This window comes from Carcharodon carcharias, chromosome 10, assembly GCF_017639515.1.
Source record: "Carcharodon carcharias isolate sCarCar2 chromosome 10, sCarCar2.pri, whole genome shotgun sequence".
Lineage (NCBI taxonomy): Eukaryota > Metazoa > Chordata > Chondrichthyes > Lamniformes > Lamnidae > Carcharodon > Carcharodon carcharias.
Genome location: NC_054476.1, coordinates 49,156,715 through 49,175,709, shown reverse-complemented (window position 1 = coordinate 49,175,709; position 18,995 = coordinate 49,156,715). Strand labels below are relative to the sequence as shown.

Here is an 18,995-nt window from a genome sequence, read left to right as displayed (position 1 = left end):
TTGCTTCTTTTGCTAATCATCTTAATTTGGTCTCCTCATTCTCAATCCTTCCACCAAGGGAAAAGTTTCTTTCTATCTACTCTGCCCAGACCCCTCATGATTTTGAAAACCTCTATCAAATCTCCTCTCAACCTTCTTTTCTGTAAGGAGAACAAGCCCAGCTTCTCCAATCTATCCACGTAGCTGAAGTTCCTCATCCCTAGAAGCATTATCATGAATCTTTTCTGCACCCTCTCTAATGGCTTCATATCCTTCATAAAGTGTGGTGGCTAGAACAGGATGCAATACTCCAGTCGAGGCCGAATCAGTGTTTGCTACAGGTTTATCATAAGTTCCTTGCTTTTGTACTCTATGCCTATATTTGTAAAGCCCAGGATCTTGTATGCTTTATTGACTGCTTTCTCAACCTGCCTGCCACGTTCAATGATTTGTGCACAAATATCTCAGGTTCCTCTGCTCCTGCACCCCACTTCAGAATTGTGCCCTGCCATGTTCAAAAATTTGTGCACAAATATCTCAGGTCCCTCTGCTCCTGCAACCCACTTCAGAATTTAACCTTTTACTTTATATTACCTCTCTTCACTCTTCCTACCAAATGAATCACTTTTCACTTCTCTGCATTAAATTTCACCTGCCACTTGTCTGCATATTCCACCAGCCTATGTCCTTTTGAAGGTTATCGCTATTCTCCTCACAGTTCACAATTCTTCCAAGTTTTGTGTCGTTCGTATTATGAAAATCAAACTTACCTTGAGGTTGAGCTTGGAGGTTGGGAACAATTCCCGACAGGCCTCGAAACTTCTGCACATGTGCGGGTGGGGAATGGGCTGTACATGTGCACATCAGCACTATTATATTCTTTGGAGCCCAGTGAGCTTGTGCCTAAAATAAAAAGGTGTGGGTCAGGTGACCGGCTGCGGCACACCACAGTCAGCAAGTGCCCCAGGTAGGGGGCAGGGAGAGGGAATAGGGAGAAGTCCCAAAAGGAAGTCCCAGGTAAGAGACATATGAACATATGAAATAGGAGCACAAGTAGACCATCGGGCCCCTCGAGCCCACTCCGCCATTCATTAAGATCATGGCTGATCTGAGGCAGAGGCAGGGGACAGAAACAGGTCCCAGTGAAGTTAAATAAAAAGAGAAGTGCAGAGAAACAGGCTCCAAACAGGAAAAACGCTGCAGTGAGTAGACTGCTAGTGAATAAGGAAGCTGAAGATTGGTGATTTCATGCTGCAGGCCACTGGGGCAAAGGTATCCCTCTGGAGCAGTAGCGTTCTTCTCAGCGTGATCAAAGATTTGAAGTTGTGCCGCCAATTTGGTGTCTGAATGGGTACTTGGGAGTCCAGAGGAATGAAATCTTGGAAGACGAGATTGAAACTCCACGAGATGGGCTGTTGTTAATGTTAATTGAAGAGGGCTTAAGAGATGCCCTGAAGATCCAAGAAGGCAACTGATGGTTGGTGACTCTGTGCTGCGAGCTGTTGGGGCAAAGGTACCCTTTGGAGCAGTGTTCTGCTTAGCACGGCTAAAGAACTGAAATTTGTTTGTGAGCTGGTGATTGAGTGCAGACTCGGGAATATAGATGAACAGAAACTCGGGAGACGATGTTGTAACCCTGCGAGGTGAGCCGTTGTTAATGCTGTCTGAGTTGGAGAGACATTTTTAAAATTTATTTATGGAATGTGGGCGTTGCTGGCTAGGCCAGGATTTATTGCCCATCTCTAATTGCCCTCGAGAAGATGGTAGTAAGCTGTTTTCTTGAACCACTGCAGTACATGTGGTATAGGTATCTACAGTGCTGTTAGGGAGGAGTTCCAGGGTTTTGACCCAGCGACAGTGAAGGAACGCCAATATTTTTCCAAGTCAGGATGATGAGTGGCTTGGAGGGGAACTTCTAGTTGCTGGTGTTCTCATGTATCGGCTGCCCTTGTCTTTCTAGATGGTAGCGGTCATAGGTTTGGAAGGTGCTATAGAAGGAACCTTGTTGAAATCTTGCAGTGCATCTTGTAGATGTTACACACTGCTGCCACTGTGCGTCAGTGGTGAAGGGAGTGAACGTTTGTGGATGTGGTGCCAAGCAAGTGGGCTGCTCTGTCCTGGATGGTGTCGAGCTTCTTGAGTGTTATTGTAGCTGCACTCATCCAAGCAACTGGAGAGTATTCCATCACACTCCTGATTGTGCCTTGTAGATGGTGGACAGACTCTGGGGAGTCAGGAGCTAAGTTACTTGTTGCAGGTTTCCTAGCCTCTGACCTGCTCCTGTAGCCACAGTATTTACATGGCTAGTCCAGTTCAGTTTCTGGTTAATAGTAACCCCCAGGATGTTGATAGTGGGGGATTCAGTGATGTTAATGCAATTGGATGTCTAGGGACCTTGGTTCGATTCTCTCTTGTTGGAGATGGTCATTGCCTGGCATTCGTGTGCCGCAAATGTTACTTGCCAACTGTCAGCCCAAGCCTCGATATTGTCCAGGTCCTGCTGCATTTAAGCCTGGACTGCTTCAGTATCTGAGGAGTCGTGATTGGTGCTGAACATTGTGAAATCATCAGCAAACATCCCCACTTCTGACCTTATGATGGAAGGAAGGTCACTGATGAAGCAGCTGAAGATGGTTGGGCCTAGGTCACTATCCTGAGGAACTCCTGCAGTGATGTCCTGGAATGGAGATGATTGACCTCCAACAACCACAACCATCTTCCTTTGTGCTAGGTATGACTCCAACTAGTGGAAAGTTTTCCCTCTGATTCTCAATGACTCCAGTTTTGCTAGGGCTCCTTGATGCCACACTCAGTCAAATGCTACTTTAATGTCAAGAGTAGTCACTCTCACCTCAAGGCAAGATCTTCGAAGGTGAAGATGGGAAACCTTCATGAGAAAGTTTCAGTGAGATTGTTGACTCACTGCGTTACTGGCATCTGTGTTGTTGAGAAATCCGTGGAATCTGTTTTGGTTGCATTTGTCATTTGTGTAGTGTGATGTGTTCGAACACAGCTGCCTGTTAATTTACATGCACCTCATGTTAACCCTGAATTTTAAGAGTATAAGTTAGATATTGTAAATTGTTTTATCTTTCTAACCTTTTATAGCAATGTTTATTTTTGTTTGTTCAAAATCCATGGAATCCTGTGGCTTTCTTCACTGAGCAAGTGTCTTGAATCTTAAGGTTATCTACTTTAAAAACATTATTGGTTGCTAACTGGATCTCACCAACAACTTCTGGTCAAGGATCATAACATTTGTAAATATTGAAATTGTGCCCTGTACACCCAAGTTGAGGTCCTAACACCAGCCCCTGGGGAATACCACCTCTACCTTCCTCTAGTCTGAAAAACAAGTGTTCACTACTACTCCCTGTTTCCTGTTCCTCAGCCAATTCCGTATCCCTGCTGCTACTCTCCATTGTATTCTAAGCCAGTTAAATGGAACTTAACTAAACGCCTTTTGGAAGTCCACGTACACCACATTAACTACATTACCTTCATCAAGGCTCTCTGGTACCTCATCAAAAAAATTTAATTGAGCTAGTTAAACTTGATTTGCCCTCAACAAATCCATGCTGGCTTTCCTTAATCAACATTTGTCCAAATGACTGTTAATTTTATCCCAAATTATTGTTTCTAAAAATTTTCCCTCCATTGAGGTTAAATTGATTGGCTTGTAGTTGCTGGGCTTATGCTTATACCCTTTTGTGAACAAGGGTGTAACACTTGCAGTTCTCCAGTCCTTTGGCACCACTTCTGTATCAAAAGCTTTGAATATTATGGCCAATAAAACTCTTGTTACTATTCCAGGTTTGAAAAAAAACCATTGGATAAGTTCACAGTTATTTCCTGTGCATCTTATTGGTATTCTCTGTAGGCTCAACAAGTCACACATCATTGCCTTCTTCTGAGTGCCAAAAGTTCACCATCATCCTCCTCCTCTTCCACCAATCTCCCTGCCCAACATGTTTGAGGGAAGGGGGACAGCTAATCTTTTAAATTTCCTTTCCATCCCATTCCAACTCCAACCACTGGTGTTTTGAATTCTACCAGTAGATCAGAAATCACTGCCCCTCTCTACAGTTCCCTCCAGAATGTCTGTTCACACACAAGGCACTTGCCATCCACAATCTTAGTGTAGATTAGTGCTTTGGGATCCTGACTTTGACTGAAACTTGCTTTATAAATAACAACATTTTACCCTTTACTAAAACCTTGGCTATATCTTTCACAATAGCCCCTACCCAAACCGCCATGGCGGGTGATGTGGCCCTTATTACCAAATTACACCGTAGTCCCTCCCCTTACACCTTGCTTACTTTCTTCTCCTTCAAGCACATCACCATGTACCATCCAAATAACTCTCTGTTAAAATCCTGCTCTCTACATCTGACCCATTGTTTCTTACTAGGATATCCTCCCCCTTTTCCTCCCTCTACACTGACTCCTCGCTCTAGCAATTTCAAACTTCATTTCAACTCCTCTTGCCTACTCTCTTAATTCATTACTTCCTGTTGCCCATATACCCAACCCTGTATATAAATTTATATAGCCATTGCTTCCACTGTGATATCTCACTTGGCCTCTCTACTCCCATCATCTCGATTGTAGACTAAGCTTTCACCAAGCAGTTCATTGTACTCTTTCCAACTAACATGCACCTCCCCCACCCACCAAGCCACTTACAAATGCACTAAATTCCAACTGTCCAGATTTTCCTTCTCCCATTTTCCACAAAATGTTATGTCATTATTCTACTCCATCACTCCCTAACATTCATCTTTGATGCCCTTGTCCTGACCAAAATCTTTACTCTCTCCCATTCCAGCCAGTCTCCTTTGTGTGGGTCCTATGTTTGCTACCTCAGCTCCCAACCACCCACTATCAGAGCATAACAAACACCAGCAGACTACATTCTCTTTTGCCAAAAATGTCCACTACTCCAGGGTCAACCGAGCTTCTTATCTCCACTACCATCTGTCTCATTAAAACTCTCTCCTGCTAACTTCACACTAACCTACAAGTAGAAGGAGAATCATGGACTTATTTGTTACTTGAAAACAATAATTTGACTGCCTCTGCAGCGTCCCCTGCTACAACGGCCCTACTCTTGAATCCTGAACCAAAATTTCCACTGGCTCCCTGTAATAGTCTTGAACGCTTGTCTCTCTCTCTGCCTCTTTCTCTGTCTCATTTCTCACCCGTAACCCCCCCATGCCCTTTCTGCACTCTTGTCCATGAGACCCATTGGCTTCTCCTCTGACCTCATTCGTAAACTCCTGACCAGCCAGCTTCTTTTCTTGACCCCCTTGCTGGCTGACATTACAAATGGTTCCCTCTACCTTCCAAAATCCCTCCTCAAAAACCCACCCTCAACACCTCAATCCTTGCACCTCACTCCAACTTCCCCTTCCACTCCAAAGTTCTTGAATGCATTCCCACCTCTCGAATCTATACTATCATTTTCATAATTCTATTTGAATCTCTCCAATAAAATAGTGATTACTCCCACAGTACTGAAACATCACAAATAGTATTGCCTGTTTTGGTGATTAGATTGCATTATCCCTTCCTAACTTCACATTTTCATACCAAACTTAGTATTGTTGCAATCTTTAATGTTCTGATTGAGCATAGAAGCAGAACTCACACAGAAGTTCTCTTTCTTATACATGAAATCAGCCGCAAAAGGCTGGCAGTAAATGAGCAATCTTAAAACTTAATTCAAAGATTTTCTCATCACATTACTTACACAATTCAACGTCTTTCTACCTACCTGTCAACATCAACCTTAAAAAGTTTATAATCTATCCATTCATTCTTAATACCAACACCATCAGATTAATACACTGTGCCTCTGTTGGACGAATGTATTTGTACTTCCTTACAACACATCTACAAGTATGAACACTGTAAAATACCATCAGCAACCTACTTCTATTGATTTTCCGAAAAGAAAGTTACCCAGACCTCAGTAAATTAAACAGGGTATGCTATCCCTGAGCTGAGAGAATCTTATTTATATGAAGGAACTGAGAGAGAGCCGGGAGTTTCACTTTAAACAGCAAGGGGCAGAGACAGAGACAGAGCCAGGAGTTTCAATTTAAACAGTGAGGGGCAGAGATACAGCCTGGAGTTTCAGTTTAAACAGCGAGGGGCACAGAGAGAGCCGGGAGTTTCAGTTTAAACAGCGAAGGGCGCAGAGAGAGCCAGGGGTTTCAATTTAAACAGGAAGGGGCAGAGACACAGCCAGGAGTTTCAGTTTAAACAGCGAGGGGCACAGAGAGAGCCGGGAGTTTCAGTTTAAACAGTGAGGTAAAGGGTGAGCCAGGAGTTTCAGTTTAAATAGAGAGGGGCACAGAGACAGCCGGAGTTTCAGTTTGAACAGTGAGTGGCACAGAGAGCTGGGAGTTTCAGTTTAAACAGTGAGGGGCAGAGAAAGAGCCGGGAGTTTCAGTTTAAACAGTGAGGTGAAGAGAGAGCTGGGAGTTTCAGTTTAAACAGTGAGGGGCAGAGAGACAGCCGGGAGTTTCAGTTTGAACACTGAGGGGCACAGAGAGAGCCTGGAGTTTCAGTTTAAACAGCGAGAGGCAGGGATACAGTTGGGAGTTTCAGTTTAAACAGCGAGGGGCAGAGAAAGAGCCAGGGGTTTCAGTTTAAACAGGGAGGTGAAGAGAGAACCGGGAGTTTCAGCTTAAACAGCGAGGGGCAGAGAGACAGCCAGGAGTTTCAGTTTAAACAGCGAGGGGCAGAGAGACAGCTGGCAGTTTCAGTTTAAACAGCGAGGGGCAGAGAGACAGCCAGGAGTTTCAGTTTAAACAGCGAGGGGCAGAGAGACAGCCTGGAGTTTCAGTTTAAACAGCGAGGGGCAGAGAAAGAGCCAGGGGTTTCAGTTTAAACAGGGAGGTGAAGAGAGAACCGGGAGTTTCAGCTTAAACAGCGAGGGGCAGAGAGACAGCCAGGAGTTTCAGTTTAAACCGCGAGGGGCAGAGAGACAGCTGGCAGTTTCAGTTTAAACAGCGAGGGGCAGAGAGACAGCCAGGAGTTTCAGTTTAAACAGCGAGGGGCAGAGAGACAGCCTGGAGTTTCAGTTTAAACAGCGAGGGGCAGAGACACAGTTGGGAGTTTCAGTTTAAACAGTGAGGGGCACAGAGGGAGCAGGGAGTTTCAGTTTAAACAGTGAGGCAAAGAGAAAGAGCAGGGAGTTTCAGTTTAAACAGTGAGGTGAAGAGAGAGCTGGGAGTTTCAGTTGAACTAGCAAGGGGCAGAGAGACAGCCAGAGTTTCAGTTTAAACAGCGAGGGGCACAGAGAGAGCTGGGAGTTTCAGTTTAAACAGTGAGGGGCAGAGAGAGAGAGCCAGGAGTTTCAGTTTAAACAGTGAGGTGAAGAGAGAGCCGGGAGTTTCAGTTTAAACAGCGAGGGGCACAAAGAGAGGGAGCTGGGAGTTTCAGTTTAAACAACGAGACGAAGGGAGACAGCTGTGGATCTCAGTCTGAGGGCTAACTGATTTGTAGAAAAAAGTGTGACATCACAGCTGAGTGATTGGTGGTGAGTATTTTACTTGTTTCTATCAAAGGTCATGTAATGTAATAGTAATTGTAAGGTTTTAGTAGTTGAAACGTTATTTCACAGTAATAAAGCTTATTGAGAGTGGTGGGGTTTATTAATTAAGAAAAATAATAAATTAATTAATGCATAATAAAGATAGCAGGGCAGGTGATGTGTTGTGGCTGCGGAATGTGGGAGCTTCTAGGCACCAGTGTGAATGAGGGGCAACACGTCAGCACTAAGTATCCACGGCTTGAGCAGCTTTGGCTCAGAGTCATTGAGCTGGAGGCCAAGCTGCAGAAACTGCAATGCATCAGGGAGGAGGAAAGTTACCTGTACACCTTGTACCAGGAGGCAGTCACATCGCTCAGGGAGGGTCTTCTGATTTGGTCAATGGTCAGGGATAGGAGGATGTGACTTTGAGTGAGGCACTAAGGGGATCAAGAAGGTACAGGTAGAAAAGCCTCAGCCTTTGCAATTGTCAAGGTTTTTGCAGCCTGTATGGATCAAAGCGGGGGCTGCAGGGTGGAGGAGCAAACTGACCAGGGAACCATAGTACACAAAGCCATTCAAGCCAGGGGAGTTAATAGAAACGTAGTGGTAGTAGCAGACAGGGGAATTGACAGAGTTCTCTACAGCCAAGAGCATGAGTCCAGATAACTGTGTTGCCAGCCTGGTGACAGAGTTCGGGGTATCTGCTCTGGGCTGGAGAAGAACTTGCAGTGTGAGGGGCATGATCCAGTTGTCATGGTCCAGGTAGGTACCAACGATGTAGGTAAGACTAGGAAAGAGGTTCTGTTTAGGAAATATGAGCAGCTAGGGGCTAAATTAAAAAGCAGAGCCTCAAAGGTAACACTTTCTGGACTATTGCTTGAGCCACAAGCAAATTTATGTAGGTTAAATAAGATTAGAGTTAAACATGTGGCTCAAAGATTGCTTTGGGAGTGATGGGTTTTGATTCATTGGGCATTAGCACCAGTACTGGGCAAAGTGGGAGCCGCACTGTTAGGACGGTCTTCACCTGAATTGTGCTGGGACCAGTGTTCTGGCGAATCATATAACTAAGGCGGTAAAGAGGGCTTTAAACTAAATAGTGGGGGCAAGGGATGACATGTAGGAATATATATGATTAATTAAAGAGAAAAGACAAGGCAAGAGACCAAGGTAGTAATAAGGGAAATGATAATCAGAGTGTGACAGGAAGGGACAGAGAGTAGAAATAATTGGGGCTTGTGAGAAAGGCATAGCCTAATCATGGGTGACTTTCATCTACATATAGATTGGATGAATCAGATTGGCAAAGGTAGCCTGGAAGATGAGTTCTTAGATTGTTGTCAGGACAGTTTCTTAGAGTAACACATTCTGGAGCCAACCAGAGAGCAGGTTATTCTAGATCTGGTAATGTGCAATGAGACAGGATTAATTAATGACCTCATAGAAATAGCACCCCTAGGTAGCAGTGATCATAACATGAATGAATTTCTCATTCCATTTGAAGGTGAGAAGTAAGGGCAATTATGAAGGTATGAAGACAGGACTGGCTAAAGTGAACTGGGAAACTAGGTTAAGGGATAGGTCAGTAGAGATGCAGTGGCAGACATTTAAGGAGATTATTTCATAACACTCAGCAAAGATACATTCCAGTGAGAAAGACTCTAGGGGAAGCATGCACTATCAGTGGTTAACTAAAGAACTTAAAGATAGTACCAAATTGAAAGAAAAAGCATACAATTCCGTGAAGATTAGTGGCAGGTCAGAAGATTGGACAGATTATAAATAACAGCAAACAGTGACTAAAAGGTTAGTAAAAAGGGATAAGTTATAGAGTACAAGTGAAATTTAGCTAGAAATATAAAAAGATAGCAAGAAAGTTTACAGGTGTTTAAAAAGGAAAATAGTAAGTAAAGTGAATGCTGTCCTCTAGAGAGAGAGAGTCTGGAGAATTAATATCAGGAAAAAGGAAATAGCAGATGAACTGAACAGATATTTTGCATCTGTCCCCACTGCAGAGGATACAAATAACATCCCAGAAATAAGTGTGCATCAAGAGGTGAAAGGGAGGGAGGAACTTAAAACAATTACAATCACCTGGGAAAGGGTACTGAGAAAATTATTAGAACTAAAAGCTGACAAGTCCCCAGATCCTGATGGATTTCATCCTCAGTTCTTAAAAGAAGTGGTTGCTGAGATAGTAGGTACATTCTGATTTAGTAGTCCCATTTAATTTTTTTCATGTCCAAACAAATAGCCATTTGATTTGTTAAGCACCAAAATTCCCTAGATTCTGGAAAAATCCCTTCAGATTGGAAAATAGTGAATGTAACTCCTCTATTTAAGAAATGAGGCAGACAGGAAGCAGGAAATTACAGGCCTGTTGGCTTAACATCACAGAGAAAATACTGGAATCTGTTATTGAGGAGGATATAGCGGGGCACATAGAAATTCTCAACGCAATCAGGCAGAATCAACATGGTTTTGTCAAAGGGAAATCATGTTTGACTAATTTATTAGAGCTCATTGAGGAAGTAACAAACAACGTGAATAAAGGGGAACCTGTGGTGTGGCGTATTTAAATATCAAGAAGGCATGTGATAAGGTGCCACATCAAAGATTACTACACAAAGAATGAGCTCATGGTGTACAGGGTAACATATTAACATTGATAGAGGATTGGCTAGCTAACAGGAAACAGAGAATGGGCATAAATAGGTCATTTTCAGGTTGGCAAGATGTAACAAGATGGAATGCTGTGGGTATCAGTGCTGGGACCTCAACTATTTACAATGTATATCAATGACTTGGATGACAGACTGAATGTATTGTTGCTAAATTTGCTGATAACACAAAGATAGCGAGGAAAGTAACTTGTGAAGAGGACATAAGGAGTCTGCAAAGGGATATAGATAGGAAAGTGTATGGGCAAAAATTGGCAGATGGAGCATAACGTGTGAAAATGTGAGCTTGTTCACTTTAGCAGGAAAAATAAAAAGGCGGCATATTATTTAAATGGAGAGAGATTGCACAACTCAATGACACAGAGGGATCTGGTTGTCCTAGTACATGAATCACAAAAAGTTAGTATGGCACATGATTAGGAAGGCAAATGGAATATTTCAAGGGGAGTGGAATATATAAGTAGGGATGTTTTGCTACATTGTATAGAGTATTGGTGAGACCACTGTCAAGAAGATATAATAATTCTCATAATGTTATTGGAATTTATTGTAAAATAGAGTAATAGTGGGATGTTTGTGTCTTTTTGTGTGTGTGTGTGTGTATGTGTTTGAGAGAGAGATTTAATTGAATTAGAGGCAGCTAGTCAGGGTGCTTTGATCTAAGGAGAGAAGTTAGGTTTGAAATGTTAATTAGATAAACGTGTGGAAGTTTCGAAACATGGGTGTCAAGGGTATACTTGCATTTTGAAATAAACCAGGCTAGGTTGTTTTCAAAGGAGGGGTGAAATGTGTCATCTAGCCAATTGAAGTTTAGAAACGGTGTGTTTATTTTTTTCCAAAGATTGCTGGTGAAACTAAGTGCTATGAGAGGGTTTATCAGGGAGATGAAGTCCAAAGACATAGTGAAACAATATGTATTTGCATGCAAAGAGGAAGATATGTATAAAGAAAGAGCAAGGGCTGTGTGTAGGGGAAGGCATTTTTAAGATCTTACAAGTGTGTGAAAAAGCCTTTAGCATCTATGCCTCAAGCTGCTGCCTTCAAAACAATGAAGTTAAGAAAACTCACTTGGAAGTCGACTTGTTCAGGGTATCATGTTTCTTTGCCTGGGTCTTTTAAAATCTATGTGTCTTACCATTGCCTTAACGAAAGTGTAACTGGGAGTTAGATTGACTAGGGGGTATAGAAATTATCATAGTAGTAACTTGTAGATCTAAGTATGTATTTAAAGTAATTTCTTCTATTAATAAATGTTTAATCTAGTTTTGTAAAAACCCTATAAGACTTGGTAGCCTTATTACTACTGAATTCAGGGCATGCATCTAAAAATTTATACAAATTGCAAAATGAGTTGTGGCAGTTTTTCAAGTTTCCCTTTGGGATTTGAACAACTCAGCATTTACCATCGGCTGTGCCATAACACCACATTGAGAGTACTATGTACAGTTCTGGTCTCCTTATTTAAGAAAGGATATAATTGCGTGAGAAGCAGTTCACAGAAGGTTCACTTGACTGATTCCTGGGATGAGGGGTTATCTTATGAGGAAAGGTTGGACAGATTGAACTCCATTGGAGTTTAGAAGAATGAGAGGCGACCTTATTGAAACATAAGATCCTGAAGGGGTTTAACAGGGGGATGTGAAAAAGATGTTTCCCCTTGCAGGAGAGACTAGAACTAGGGGACACAGTTTTAAACTAAAGGGTCTCCCATTTAAGATGGAGATGAGGAGAATTTTTTTCTCTCAGAGGGTTGCGAGTCTGTAGTACTCTCTTCCCTGGACAACGATGGAGGTAGGGTCATTGAATATTTTTAAGGTAGAGAGTCTTGACGAACAAGTGAGTTAAAGGGTACTGGGGTAGGTAGAAAAGTGGTGTTGAGGCCATAATCAGATCATCCATGATCTTACCACAAGGCGGAGCAGGCTTAAGGGGCCGAGTGGCCTACTCCTGCTCTTAATTTGTATGTTCCATATGTTAGCTATCATGCAGATCGTGAGTCTTGTATACTAGATAGGTGCTAGAAAAGTTATGAGAGGGGCAGTATCAATGAAAAGAGCAAAATAAAATGGAATTTCTCAGAACCCATCATTGTTAATACTCCTGTGCTTATTGCACAGTAATAAATGCCTTACCTGCATTTTTTTCTCATGATCACTCTCATTCACCAGTCCCGTACTGCTGACACTCTCACTTCCATCAGCAGTTACCTACAGAAATACATTAAATGCAATTGGATAAAATGCTAAGAATGTTTAAACAATGATATAACTGATGTCTAATTTCTTTACTTCTCACAACTATTGATATCTACCCAGCTTCCTGCTATCTTACTCCTTCAGTACCCAACAATACTAATATTCCTCTTGGACTCAGGAGTTTCAATGGTGCTTCTCAGGAACAATATTGGCAGGTTACTTCAAGATTGCAAACGTATTTTTGCACATTATACCAAACATTAAAAATTAAGAAGTATGTAACAGTCTTAATGCAAGTCAGTTTGAGACATCAAGTGATGTTACAAAGTTGACATTTAAACAGACACTTACCTTTGTGGCATACTGCTCAAGTGCACTGATGGTCTCAGGATCTACCGTGGTTTCTCCTGTGTGTAGTCCTGTCAGGGTGCTATCAGCTTGAACGGTAAGGATGGTATCAGATTGTGGAACTTGTATTGTATGGTGAATATAGGCAGTAGTTCCATCTTCCAACTGAACTGCTTGTACTGCATTTGGATCATAGCCATCTTAATCATAAAGACAAGAAAGGCAGTAGTGAGTAACCATATTTTCCTCTTATAACAACTTTACTGTAAATTGTTTAATAATTTACCTTTTGGTGTATGATGGATAAATGCAGTTGATCCATCCTCTAGTTGGACTGCCTGTCCGTCCTCAAAACGCAAACAATCTCCTGCAAGAGGACAAAGCCAGCACAAGAAGTTTTTAAATAACTTATTTTAGTTATTTTGAGTTATTACGATATAAATGGGGCAGTCGCACAACGACTCAGCAGATAAAGGCATCAGCTTTGCTGTTACTAAGCAATTCACATGTGTCGTCATTGTACATGTTAATGAAACTGAGCTACAGGGAAGAAAAAAAGCCAGCTTGTGCATCTGCTCCAGGTAGCTATCCAATAATATCTAGTATAAAGCTTCATGTGTGTTATGCAAGTAGGACAAGATTGTTATCCACCATGATGTCTTCCACGGCCAACAAGCTTACCAATACATACTATCTGGACCCAAAAGTAAAGAATGGCTAAAAAATGGCTGTCCATTACATAAATATATTGAAACTGATTTCTTTTTGATACCCATGTAATGGTCCTAAGTACCTACCCCATTTCAAATTATCAACAGGTGAGACAGCAGCGTAGCAGCAGTATGATTGGATTATTAATCCAGAGGCCCAAGCTAATGCTCAGGAGATAGGGGTTCAAGTCCCACCATGGCGGCTGTCAGAATTTGAATTCCACTAATTCATAAGATTTGGAATTGAAAGCAAGTCTTAGTAATAGTCACCATGAAACTATCATTAATTTCGTAAAAAAGCAATCTGCCATCCTTTCCTGGTCTGGCCTACATGTGACTCCTTACCCACAACAAGGTGGTTTACTCTTAACCACCCTCTGGAATGGCCTAGTGGCCCACTCAAGTTGTACCATCCCACGACAGAAAGACTGCAGCTGTTCACCACCTTCTCAAAGCCAAGTAGGGATGGGCAACAAATGCTGGCCCTGCCAGCGATGCCCACATCCCATGAAAGACATTTTAAAAATTTATAAATTCTACATTTTATTTTTCGAGATTAATTTTAAAGACAGCGAGGATTGCAACAATTTAACATCAGCACTCTGTGTTTAGGTTCTCTGAATAGCAGCATCTCCAATGGGATAGGAAGATGTCATATAAAAACAGAAAATGCTGAAAAAACTCAGCAGGTCTGGCAGTATCTGTGGAGAGAGAAAGACAGTTAACATTTTGAGTCTGTATTACTCTTCTTCAGAAGAGTCTCTGAAGGAGTCGAAACGTTACCTCTGCTTGGTACAAGGTATCTGGTAGCAGAATTTGGACTTCAATTCAAAACCAATGACTACTCATCTTTCCTCATTTTAGGTTCCCCCTTGACTCCTGCACAATTTCCTGGCCCAAACAACAATAGCTGGCAAGTGACTATCTCCAGAGTCATCTGCTATTCATTATTGTATTCCAAGCTACGTCCTTATGTTAACTGAATCATCAGTCCACTTTCTAATTCACTGCATAGAACTAGCGTAATATTTTATGTTTTGTCATGTAGAGTTTAGGAGAATTATAATTCTTATGGTTACATTCGAAATATTGAGTCAGTTTCTCTTCTGGTTTTGACTATTTGAAAAAATGTTCACAGCTAACAATCAGTTTGGTGTCAACTTAAGTTGATATACAGCAAGACTGGGATAATTTAACCAACATTTTGTATGCATTAGTTAATCATCACTCACCTGATTTTGGTACAGAAACTTGTTGGACATACGCTGTAGAACCATCCTCTAGTTGAATCATTTGACCATCAACTAACTTCCCATCTGAAATACATCAAGTATCTCTCATCATATTGGAAAATGCAGGTTCTTTCAAGCACTCATTACGTAAATCTACCTGTGGTTGCATTGTTGAGCAATAAATATCAGGAATGCTCCAGCTACTTACCTGGTTCAGGTACCTCATTTCAATCAGAGCAACAATAGGGTGTTAAAATTGGCCACTGTATTCCTAGGCTAAAATGATTAAAAGAAAATCAGTGAGGTTTCCTATTCATGATCAGTGACTCCTGCTGGAAAGTTGGTGAAGGGAGAGGAAATGTCAGGTGTATTTTAATGCCCACTATTGTTAAATAGCCTGCTTACATTTGATGTACGGGTTCACTCAATTTAAGGTACTCAAGGGCAACGGGTGCCTGTGGAATTGTATCCAGTACATCACAGAGGAGGACAGAAAAGTGGACAAAAATCATAGGTGGCAGTGGGGGGTGGATGAGGGGTGGGAAGGTGGTGGTGGAGGGTTGGGAACACTATTTAACGTTTATACGACTGGTACACGACTAGTTCCTTAGGTGTTAAAAGTCTTGCGTTTAACATCAATCTAGAATAAATTTAGATCTGCAGGCAAAATTATGTCAAAAGGCCAAATTATGCAAACTACACATTGATTAAATAGCAGAATTGCTGTAAAGTTAGAAATTCACCATGAAAGTCTACACCTTTAGGATTGTGTTGAATATATGCTGTAGTCCCATCTGCAAGAGTAACAGCTTGTAAACTCACACCGTCCATATTTTCCAATCGATCACCATCTAAATAAAAAAGACACATTACTGTCCAGGTACATTATAAGGCAATTTTGTATATAAATTCAACAATCTTCTCCCTACATACATCCATACACAAGCAGTCATACGCCAATAGGGCCATTGAGGGAAAGGCTATTGGAAGAAATTGAGCAGCAATGCTTACAAACACCGTGATTTATAGTGTATTACCATAACATTTGTGATTCTGTACCCTCTCAATTTTCAAAAATAAACGTTATTTTTCTTTCCCTATTAGGTAGTCTTCACTATACAGCATTCCTCTAATTTTGCCAGTGCCATTTTTGACATGGAGTCCAAGGATGAGAGAATAGTCTACAGTACTGTGCTCACTAATTTCCTACACAAAGGGAAACTCAACATATTCCCTGGAATACTTCACTGAAATCAATCTGCAGGCATAAATCTATGGCTACCATACCATAGCGAAGTGCCTTGAACCACAAAGCTAGCCACTGTAGCATCCCTTTAAATTTCAAAAATAAATCCATATTAGTTTGCTTTAGTGGGTTGGTTATCTTCTGTTCTGTGTAAGGATACCTGAATTCATCAACTGTTATACTATACAAATGAAACACTGTCTGAGATAATGCTTGCATCATTTACATAAACACTGACTAAAATATCTGCCAATTAGTACTGTCAGAATTGTAATCATGTCGTTACATGTACTTTCTATGGGAGATTAGTGAATGTTTGAGTTCTTAGAACAACAAAAAATTTATGTCAGAAATGAGGGCAATATCTTTTAATTAAATATGTGCAAAAATTGATCCCTATCTTTTTTTCACCCCCCCCCACCAACAATAACTGAGTCAAACACAGAGTTGTCAACAAATGGTGTTTTGCCTTTCCTCCTTTCACCTGTTCTCACAGTGGTGTTAACAGTATTGCCCAGGCAACTGGAAACAGATGTAAGAGGAAATGCGGTGCACATTACACTTGAAAGGATTTTACAATACCACAGGAAACAATAAGACTGAGACAAGAGCTCACCAAAGCTTAGACAGCATCTTCCAAGCCCATGACTGCTACCATCTAGAAGCACAAGGGCAGCACACGCATGGGAACACCACCACCTGTAAATTCCCCTCTAAGCCACTCACCATCCTGACTTGGAAATACATTGTCATTTGTTCACTGTTGCTGGGACATAATCCTGGAACTTCCTCCCTAACAGTAGGTGTATGGTGCCTACAAAATATGGATTGCAGCAGTTCAAGAAGGCAGCTTCTCATGGGCAATTAGGGATGGGCAATAAATGCTGGCCTAGTCAGTGATGCCCACACCCCATGAATGAATAATAATAAAAAACACTGGGTTGGATTTTATGCAGCCCATTGTGGCAGGAACCATGGTGGCCGGGCCCACTTAATTATGAGAGTGGCCCCTTGTCAGTCTCCCGGTGGTGGGAAAACCTCCCTCAATTAAGTCCAAGGGGAAAGGAACTAACATGGGATTCCCAGCCACTGGCAGTGGGCTCTCAATTAGTCCCAATAATGAACCAATTGCCAATCATTATCCCTGAACCTACTGAAATTTAGTGGTGGTTCAGGGATTAAATGGAGGCACAAGGGTCTTCCTCAACCTTGGAAGGTCGTCCAGCAAAAGCTGTTGGGTTTGCCAGTGGCCTTCTGGGATGGGGTATTGGGGGTCCCTTGCTATCAGGAACTCTGTGCTCGATCAAGGGAACCCTGCAACAGGCAGAAGGATGGCTGCGGAAAGCCACTCCCCCTCCCTTTGTTTCTGACCCCACCCCGCCTTCACATACCTGAGACTACGATCCTGAACCTTGGGTGGGTGCAGTGCCGGCAGCAGCCATTGCTTCCACTGGCATGGGCGGCATGAGGAGCTGCTGGACTCTGATTGGCCAGCAACTCTCAGCGGATGAGGACTTCAGTCACAGGGAAGGTTTGATGACAGCCAATAAAGTGCCCTTCTGTTGGTCCTCCCCTATAGAACTAATAAGGGCTCCCCACCTGTTCGGTGACCAGTGGGTGAGACCACCACCAGCCTGGCAAATTCGCAGTGATTGCTTTAAATTACACAGACATAAATAGTGAAACTAAGTGAATAATATTTTACCTGGTAGAAATCACACTGCTTCATTCACTGATTTCTGTTTATTTATTAAGCCTATTGTGTTGTTACATTGGTTATTTACGAAAACACCATACTAATTATGAAAGATGCCTCCTATTCTTCTTCCAAATCATTGGTGTGAACCTCAACCTGAAAAATGTTTTAAAAATAGCAAAAATAAAAACTGTAACATAACAAAGGTCAATACTTGTAGTGATTTACCTGTTACTGCCACAGCTTCCGTTAGGCACAGTGTGACATGCTGACCATCGCCCACTCCCTGGAACTCTGCCATACTTTGGGTGTCTCTGTTTATCTGTGCCAATAACATATCTGATGAAATGATATATAATTAGAATTAATGGGTATCACCTATTTCCAACTGGAACACAAATCTCATCACAAGTAGTCAACTAAAGACAAAGTGTAGATTTCTGTTAAAATCATATCATCAATTAGTAGGAATAAAGTTGGACTTTAAAAAGTTACAAGGATAATCTGCAGTTTATTAGGTTTCAATTGTAGTTTAAAAAAATCTTCTAGTTGTATAACAAGAGCGCTCATGCAACAATTTCAACCAGACGTCTCATGCTAAATATCACCATGTTCAGCTTTCTTTCTGAAATATTCCTACACATGAAATTGAAGAAAAAGAGACATAGGATACTAAAAATAATAATCTAATAATAGACCAAAATTTAGCACTAATGATTCCCCACATGGAAAGGTTCAATACATTCAGCTAAGCCATCAGGGGGAGTACCTAGCAGACATTGAGGTGGTACATGGGTAGGGGAAAAAAGAAATGGATGCATAAAAAGCCATACCAGGCACTCCTGCATATCGCTTAATGGTCAGCTCACAGCAGCATTGATAGAACAACTGCCCACCCTCCAATCAGGGAATGGCATATGCTAGGTGAGGTTACTTAAAGACGTACTAGGCAAGAAAATAACTAAGTACTGTAGACAGAGCAACTTGATTTCTTTCAAATCATTAAAACATATTTTGCAATTCCCACAAGTAGCAAGGGGCTTTAATAATATGCCAAATTGAACAATATTCTGTTAAAATGAAATTATTATTTCAAAGTTTAAATTTCCATATAGGTGTTTTATACTTTAATTATATGTTAATTGATACCCTAACAGAATGTCACAATTGCTTCTAAAATAAATTTTCTTACAACAGCATTAATTAAACTTCGGCTCTCTGAAAATCATCAAAAGCGCCAAAATAAATTGTTCTGGCATACAGCTGCAGTTTTACAAACATTTTTCTAATCTCTTAAGCTTTTGTTTTAAAAAGGCTGATTACTACATGGCAGCTTTGGTTAAGACCAGCAAAACAGGTCAC

At 41.5% G+C, this 18,995-nt stretch overlaps 1 protein-coding gene across 5 annotated transcripts in view; it reads right to left on the bottom strand.

The window, feature by feature from the left end:
• Positions 1–18,995, bottom strand: part of znf143b (zinc finger protein 143b) — a 94,842-nt gene that overhangs the window by 44,777 nt on the left and 31,070 nt on the right. For 3 of the 5 annotated variants that reach the window (XM_041196816.1, XM_041196819.1, XM_041196818.1), the window contains 6 exons: positions 17,862–17,972; positions 15,435–15,542; positions 14,692–14,775; positions 13,036–13,116; positions 12,753–12,949; positions 12,339–12,413 (listed from right to left, as the gene is read on the bottom strand). In XM_041196816.1, coding sequence (XP_041052750.1) covers positions 12,339–12,413; positions 12,753–12,949; positions 13,036–13,116; positions 14,692–14,775; positions 15,435–15,542; positions 17,862–17,972 — 656 coding nt within the window. The remainder of the gene's footprint in view (positions 1–12,338; positions 12,414–12,752; positions 12,950–13,035; positions 13,117–14,691; positions 14,776–15,434; positions 15,543–17,861; positions 17,973–18,995) is intronic. The other 2 variants (XM_041196820.1, XM_041196817.1) reach the window with 2 other exon arrangements.